An 8,260-nucleotide genomic window follows, 5' to 3' on the forward strand; every position below is an offset into this window, starting at 1 on the left:
TCACATGCCTCACTTGTCTTTCTTGCTCAATGGCTGTGTACACGTCTGGAAGTGTTGACATACAGACCAGCCACAATACAGGAGAATAAATATGAGTTTTCCTCCTGATCAAACTCACACTTCTTACTTTTGCAGTGTGTATGCGTGTGGTTATACATGGTCTATGTAAAGGGCAGAGTTCAGGGGGAATTGGATCCCTAAACCCAGTGTGGGGCAGGGAACATGCACTGCAAAGATGACTTACTCACAAGTGATTTTATTTAGCTTTAAAGCAGATGGTTGTTCAAAATAGGCAATGCAAGGTTTAATTCCTGTCATACCATTTCTGATGACTTATGGATGTGAATATCAATGCACCTGATGAAGACATCAGTTCATTTGACTTGTTTCATATACATAATCTAATATGTCATAGTATGTATGATGAAGCACATTCCTTTACTTGGAATCACATGAACTATTAAAAACAAACTAATTATGAACAACTATTAATAAGCTTTTCAAAAGATCATGTCACCCAAACTCAGAGAAGAGCAGATCTGACTGCAAGAGTGATTCTTGTCACTGAGCTCCTTGTTATTTGCTGAGCATGTCGTGGATCTGGTTTCACCAACGCTTGTTTCTGTTCCCCTCTGAATCTCTTCCAGCTTCTAAGAAAAATTGTTAATCTTGGACTGCATGGTGAATTCACATAAGTGGGCCGTGTTTCATTCTTCAGTTTAACAATTTGCTCCGCTAAGCCACATGCTTTTTGTCGCAAATCAAATACATGCTGGACACACACACACACACACATGCGCACGCGTGAAGGAAGGAGGATCCAATTGCAGGAAGACTCACACTCTTCAGACATCCTAAAGCAGGTCAGTTAACCAGCAGTAACCACATTCACCGTGCAGCGAGCTCTTTTGAAAGTCCTGAAAAAGTATTGCATGAACGTCACATATGTAGCTGCGTCACCACTAACTCTGTTTTTTAGATAGAGAGATGCAGTGGTATGAAAAAGTTTGGGCATCCCTGATCATTTTCAGGATTTTCCTTTATGTATCATTGGTTGTTCGGAACAGCGATTTCAATTAAATATATCATATAGCAGACAAACACAGTGATATTTAAGAAGTGAAATTAAGTTTATAGGATTTACAGAAAGTGTGCAATAATTACTTAAACAAAAGTAGGCAGGTGCATAAATTTGGGCACCCCAACAGAAAAATGACATCAATATTTAGTAGATCCTCCTTTTGCAGAAATAACAGCCTCTAAACACTTCCTATAGCTTCCAATAGCTTCCAATGAGGGTCTGGATTCTGGTTGAAGGTATTTTTGAGCATTCTTCTTTACAAAACATCTCCAGTTCAGTCCGGTTTGATGGTTTCCGAGCATGGACAGCCCGCTTTAAAACAGACCACAGATTTTCAATGATATTCAGGTCTGGGGACTGAGATGTCCATTCCAGAACGTTGTACTTGTTCCTCTGCATGAATATGCTTTGATAGAATTTGAGCTGTGTTTAGGGTCGTTGTCTTGTATCCAGCCCCGGCGCAACTTCAACTTTGTCACTGATTCTTGAACATTGTTCGCAAGAATCTGCTGATACTGACTGGAATCCATGCGACCTTCAACTTTAACAAGATTGCCAGTACCTGCACTGGCCACACAGCATGATGGAACCACCACCACATGCAACTGTGGGTAGCAAGTGTTTGTCTTGGAATGCTGTGTTCTTCTTCCGCCATGCATACCGCCCCTTGTTATGTCCAAATAACTCAATTTTAGTTTCATCAGTCCACAGCACCTTATTCCAAAATGAAGCTGGCTTGTCCAAATGTGCTTTAGCATACCTCAAGCGACTCTTTTTGTGACACGGGCGCAGAAAAGGCTTCTGCCGTATTACTCTCCCATACAGCATCTCCTTGTGCAAAGTGCGCTGAATAGTTGAACGATGCACAGTGACACAATCTGCAGCAAGATCATGTTGTAGGTCTTTGGAGCTGGTCTGTGGGTTGAGTTTGACTGTTCTCACCATCCTTCGCCTCTGCTTATCTGAGATTGTTCTTGGCCTGCCACTACGGGCCTTAACTAGAACTGTGCCTGTGGTCTTCCATTTCCTCACTATGTTCCTCACAGTGGAAACTGACAGCTGAAATCGCTGAGCTAGCTTTTTGTATCCTTCCCCTAAACCATGATGTTGAACAATCTTTGTTTTCAGGTCATTTGAAAGTTGTTTTGAGGCTCCCATGTTGCCAGTCTTCAGAGAAGATGCAAAGAGGAGAACAACTTGCAACTGGCCACCTTAAATACCCTTTCTCATGATTGGCTTCACCTGTGTATGAGCTTACCAAACAAATTTGGTGTTCCAATAATTAGTGCTAAAGGTATTCAAATCAATAAAACAACAAGGGTGCCCAAATTTATGCACCTGCCTACTTTTGTTTAAGTAATTATTGCACACTTTCTGTAAATCCTATAAACTTAATTTCACTTCTTAAATATCACTGTGTTTGTCTGCTATATGATATATTTAATTGAAATTGCTGTTCCGAACAACCAATGATACATAAAGGAAAATCTTTAAAATGATCAGGGGTGCCCAAACTTTTTCATACCACTGTAGTTAAATCAGGAGAGACCAGTCGGATAAAGAAAAGATCATTGTTTATTATTCAAAGGTGATATGTGATGATGAAGTCTTGACAGAGTCTTTGGCACTTGGACTCTACGGGGAGATTGTAATTAAGGGGCCGTCTGCATCCGGGGGAAGAGGTGCTGAGTCCAGTGAACAAGCAACCATCTCAAACAAGTACACTTGCATTAATAGAGGGGTTGAAGAAGAGGACATGGGAGCATTTTGAGCTGTTATGGCACAGGTATAGTGGCTTGCATTGGGACTGTGGCAATTTCTATAGGTGGTTTCATTTAATTGTCTTGAAAATTACCTTTTTTTCCCTCTCACCTTGCTGTCTCATTTAATGTTGAAGGTAAGCTGCCCATCCAGGCTAGTCTCAAAGGAAGACTTCCAGAATCTACAGCATGTGCCGACCCTGCCCTCCCTTACCAATCTGTTCGTCATGTTTTCCACATATACCCAGTAGCAGGGGATCGCTCCGGTCGCCTGGGAACACCTGGGTCTGATGTTCCCAGTTGGCCTCGACTGTTACTAGCAGCCTCCCTCTGTTTCTTCTTTGACTCATTTTGTTATGTTGCCCTTGTCTAACTTTATAGTTTGTCTTGCACATTTACCATAGCTGATATTATTCAGTTCACCTTTTAATTTGGTTTAATTTGGTTCAATTAAAAATATCTTTTCTGGAAACTTGTTAATGGTGTGTCTCTTATATGTTGTGCGCGGCCTCAGTAGTAGTAAGACGTTTTTTAAATGGTTCATAAGCTCAAAGCATGGACGAAGTATCCGCAGCTTCTTTTAATTTGCAAAGCCATCCAGTTCTGATTGGGATCGACAAGCCTTTACAGAGTCCTCACAAAGAAACAGAACATCTAACACACGCACATCTTTAGTAGGCTGTCATGGTGGTTAAGCACAAGTTTGAATCCTACAGTGCATTTTGCTCTCTTCACAGACTGTGGAGATCATGGATCACGTGCTAAACATTGCTGATAGTTACATCTTCACTCTGTATGTTTACCCGGCCTCGTGGCCTGAGGACGGGGCTCTGCGTCAGATCCTCAGCCTGTGGGTGGTGACCAACCTGGGAGCAGTGCTGATCTACCTGGGCTTTGGTGCTCTTAACTTCTACTATGTGTTTGACCATAAGCTCATGAAACACCCACAGTTTATCAAGGTAAGTGGTTTCATGGGGAGACCAGTGATTGGGGTGTGTAAACTATTAGTTAACTATTTTTTTTATTATTTATGAAAACAAAAGACAACTATTCCCAAGCAAACTTGTCCCAGATCCTAACTTTGTGTGTGATCCAACGACAGAACCAGATAAGAAAAGAGATTCGACTATCAGCGGTCTCCATCTTCTGGATGAGCTTCCCCACCGTGGCCATTTTCTTCCTGGAGATCAAGGGACACGGCAAACTTTATGACAACATCAGCGACTCTTCTCTGGGTGAGACAACAGTTACCTGAAACCGGGTTCAACTCACAATTGACTGACTGGAGGTTAGCTGATACCATCACTTAAATATTTCTTTTTTTGCTGAAACAGGTTATAAAACAATTAGTCCCACTGAAATCCATGGTCTTACTGGGTTGTTTCTGTTTCAGGCTGGCCTGGGATGTTCCTGAGCATTACTGGTTTCTTGTTCTTTACTGACATGTGTATCTATTGGATACACCGCTCCATGCACCATAAGAATATCTACAAGGTGAGCTGGAGCATTATGGCTTTAATATTGCTCCTAAACAATATTTGTTTGTAATAAACCAAATGACCGAATTTGAGAAGGGTCACTCATATTCCCCAAAACACTGAAAATGATCATCTTACTCTGCATTTCCCCTCAGCTCAGCAGATCATTGTAGCGTCTTTCACTTCATTGTTTTTCTCATCGACTTGTTTTCAGCAGCAGCTTTTGGCGAAAAAGCTGCGACAAACCCGCTTTACACTACTGCTAAAGAGCCAAGTTAACAACTAGCAGGTCAAAACACGTGAAGCATGCAGTGGCAAAAGAGCCAGATGTTTCCTTTAGTTGTTGGTGGAGATCAAAGCAGAGCTAAAAGGAGAGTTAATATCACATTCTTTAGGTGGGAACAACCATAACTCCATTATTAAATAAGACTAATGTTTGCTAACATGTTACATATTGATAATGTCAATGTTGTGTGCCCACATGGCCAACAAAAATAATAATTGTCAAAGGTTAGGAAAGTAATGTTGTATATGACCTACTTGGTGGTGGATATGAATGTGAAAATGTGACTTGTTTATTTTTGGGAAATAAGGGTTCAACTGATCTACAACCCAATATTGAATAAATACAAGTATAGGCAACATATCTTCCATCATCATTCTTCCTGGTTCTGGCTCTAGATCTTATCTTGTTTGCAATAGTTTTTTCCACTAAAAACTGTTCTAATATTTACAATGCCATTTGTTCCCATCCCTCAGCACCTGCATAAGCAGCACCATATATTCAAGATCCCTACGCCTTTTGCCAGCCATGCCTTCCACCCACTGGACGGCTTCCTGCAGAGCTTACCCTATCACGTCTACCCCTTCATCTTCCCCCTCCACAAGGTGCTGGTCTGCTCGACACTCGATGTTAAACTCTTTGACGTTAGGTTGAGTTACAGTATGGCAAATTATTAGGACTAAACAAGCTTCACTGCATATTTCACAATTTTAAGACTTGACTTATTATTTCAGGTCCAGCTGCACATGGACACATTTTTATGACATTTGATGGAAAAGTAGCAATGAAAAAAAGCTATAAATTTCAAAAAAGTTTATTAATTGATGTAAACTTAACCAAACAGTTTTTAAATGGCATTTGTATATTTAAATTTCAGGTGGTCTACCTCGCACTCTTTGTCTTTGTCAACATCTGGACCATTTCCATACACGATGGAGACTACCGCATCCCCGGCCCCCTGATATGTCTGATCAACGGTGCTGCGCACCACGTAGACCATCATCTTTTCTTCAACTACAACTACGGACAATACTTTACGCTCTGGGATCGCCTGGGGGGCTCCTACCGGCACCCGTCAGCCCTGGTGGGGAAGGGGCCACATGACCATGTTTACAAGCTCATGGCAGAGGCTGCACACACCCAGTGATGGCGGAGATACAGTCAGGATACTGGTTCAAACTTCCCCAACAACGTTCCCACAGAGATTCCTCAGCCTTAGACAGTGCTATCAGGTGCAAAACCAGCCACCAGCAACTCTCAACAGAGCTTTTCTAAACTTTAGCTCAAAAGAACCAAAGCAAAGAGAGTAAGAGCAAATACGAATGAATGTCAACAACCTTCCCTTTCTGAATTCTGCACAAAAAAGGGAAATCTTAGAATGCAACTCTTTTCCAATGATGCCAAGTTGTGTTTTTACATTTCATATTTGTCAGGACTACAAACCCAATAATGAAGCAAAAATACATTTCCCATAATTTCAGCTTAGTTGGAACATAATGAAAATCATTCAAAATACAATGCAAAAAAGACTCAAGTGTCCACTTTCTATTTCTGTTGGATTCCTGATTAGTCTTTCAGCTTCCGGTGCTTGGTGTGTTTTCGTGCAGGCTCTGCAGGGCGAGGTCTGTCCACTTCATCTCTTGTTCTTTCACAGACTCTGTGGAGCCTCCGTTGTCCTGCTCAGCCTCTGGCAATTCAGTCTGACAGGGAAACGGAGGGAAAAGATGCCATGAAAAAGGAGTACTTCACTCTACTAGAAAGTCTGTGAGCCTCTCAAAACAATTCTCTGAGATCAGATCAAATTGACTGGATTTCACCTGAAGTTGAAGTGCCACCCAATATGAGCGAACATTAACGTGAGGCTGCTTCCCAACAAGCTTCCTTAGATGTGTCATTTCCCTAAAATACTGTATGGGCCATGTTTTAAGACTGGGAGGAAGTGCCCCGTCATGACCTCCACTGGGGGACCATACTGTCTGTCATTAATATAATTAGCTGAATTGACAGTAACGGTCGTCTTTGAGTAACATGTCCTCAAAAAATGGGGACTCCGATCAGACTCTAAAAAGCTGCTGCGAATGCTAACATGCATCCGCTTGTTCAGCACTTACTAGAGGGATGGTGACGTCTTCGTAGGGCAGTCGGTCTTCCCTCCAGGCGTCATCAGTGAGGTCCAGCACTCTCCCATCTCGTTGGATTTCACTGTCCATCCTCTGAGCAGGAATCCTGGCCGAGTTAGCCGCAAGCAAACAGCAACACTTTACAAACTGTGACTGCGACCCACACACATATAAAAAGTAAGCCGACAAAAAACCAAGCAAGTGACACACAATTAAGCACAGTCTGTGAATACGGGGGGATTTCAGTTTCTAGTGGATTTCAGTTTCTAGTTTTTAGCTTCGCCGTTTGAGCAAAACAGACGCGGTAATTGTACGAAACAGCGGACGCCTGGTGATGATGTCGACAATGATGCCTTCAGGTACACCGGAAAATTGACGATTAGCGATATTAAAATGGTCGATTCAGTTACAGTAAATTAATAATAACTATAATAATAATAATACAAATATTAACATACATAATAATAATATATGACATAGATTAATATTATATTCATAATGATGAATGATGAATACGAGTAAAATGTTTTCTGTATTTTTAAAAGCAAAACGATGTGGTTTAAAGATCTAACGTTAGGTAACTACTAAACGGACCCTGGTGAGAAGATTATTTAACTGCGTCAGACTACAGTTTCCAATTAGTTAATGAATATAATAAAAATAACAGGCCATCTCGGGTAATGTTTTTTGGTTTCCTTGGTAACCAGATCTCTCTTCTCCGAGGAAGACATCGCAAATCGTTGTGTTGGTTCCCAGCCTTGAAGGTAACTACATATAATAACTATATTATAAACCTAATGGGAACTGCAGCGTTTGATTCGGGGAGTAATGCATTTGGTGATGATGCTACTTTTGAACGTTAGCCGGTGATAACATCAGTTTAGCACATGCACCATAAAGTTCAGTCGAGACACGTTTAGAGTGGGGACAATCTTATGTCTTTTAACATGAAAGCGAAGCTCTGTGCTTGTAACTTGTCTCTTCGTAAATCACGTTTACAGTATTAAAGACTCATCCTTATATAACTATTGTCATTCCCATCAAACACATTTGTTTCACCTATTGATGTTGACGTCACTGTTCGTAATAGGTAAACAAAACGAGAGAAAACCTTCGAGTCGCTCAGTTTTACTGAACATCTATCCAACATTAGCTTGGTTTTATATAATCTGGTACTAAAGCTGTGGTTTGTGGATTCTGATGTCAGTTTCTTTTTGTAGGCACTGCAATGATGTCAGCCTCCCAAGAGCATCAAGTGGAAAATAGAAAAACATGTGTCAACCCTGGAAACCCAGTTTTCTCCTGCATGATGACTGCAGCAGTCAAGGACGGAGGGCCAGCGCTGCGGGCAAAGCCCCAGAATCTATTGTACAGGACCACCTCCAATGAATATGGACGTCTCCCTCCAACCTTTGAAAGCTCACCGTGTACTTTCCACCCGAAGTCTCACGTATTCACCAAAGCCCTGATCAAGAGCGGGATGTATCGTGACAACTCCTTCAATACTGCCCTAGACCGAAGCAGGGTGTACGACTGTC

At 41.5% G+C, this 8,260-nt stretch overlaps 2 protein-coding genes across 2 annotated transcripts; one reads left to right on the forward strand and one right to left on the reverse strand.

The window, feature by feature from the left end:
* Positions 1-3,557: 3,557 nt before the first annotated feature.
* Positions 3,558-5,953, forward strand: LOC117732261 (lathosterol oxidase-like). The gene is made up of 5 exons (XM_034535087.1): positions 3,558-3,800; positions 3,944-4,076; positions 4,235-4,335; positions 5,079-5,207; positions 5,480-5,953. The coding sequence occupies exons 1-5, from the start codon at positions 3,591-3,593 to the stop codon at positions 5,747-5,749; spliced, it is 843 nt and encodes a 280-aa protein (XP_034390978.1). The 5' UTR covers positions 3,558-3,590; the 3' UTR covers positions 5,750-5,953.
* anapc13 (anaphase promoting complex subunit 13) lies at positions 5,401-7,067 on the reverse strand. The gene is made up of 2 exons (XM_034535088.1): positions 6,714-7,067; positions 5,401-6,302 (listed from the first exon to the last, which is right to left on the reverse strand). The coding sequence occupies exons 1-2, from the start codon at positions 6,810-6,812 to the stop codon at positions 6,177-6,179; spliced, it is 225 nt and encodes a 74-aa protein (XP_034390979.1). The 5' UTR covers positions 6,813-7,067; the 3' UTR covers positions 5,401-6,176.
* Between the last annotated feature and the right edge of the window lie 1,193 nt (positions 7,068-8,260).

Source organism: Cyclopterus lumpus, chromosome 6 (assembly GCF_009769545.1).
Source record: "Cyclopterus lumpus isolate fCycLum1 chromosome 6, fCycLum1.pri, whole genome shotgun sequence".
Classification (NCBI taxonomy): Eukaryota; Metazoa; Chordata; class Actinopteri; order Perciformes; family Cyclopteridae; genus Cyclopterus; species Cyclopterus lumpus.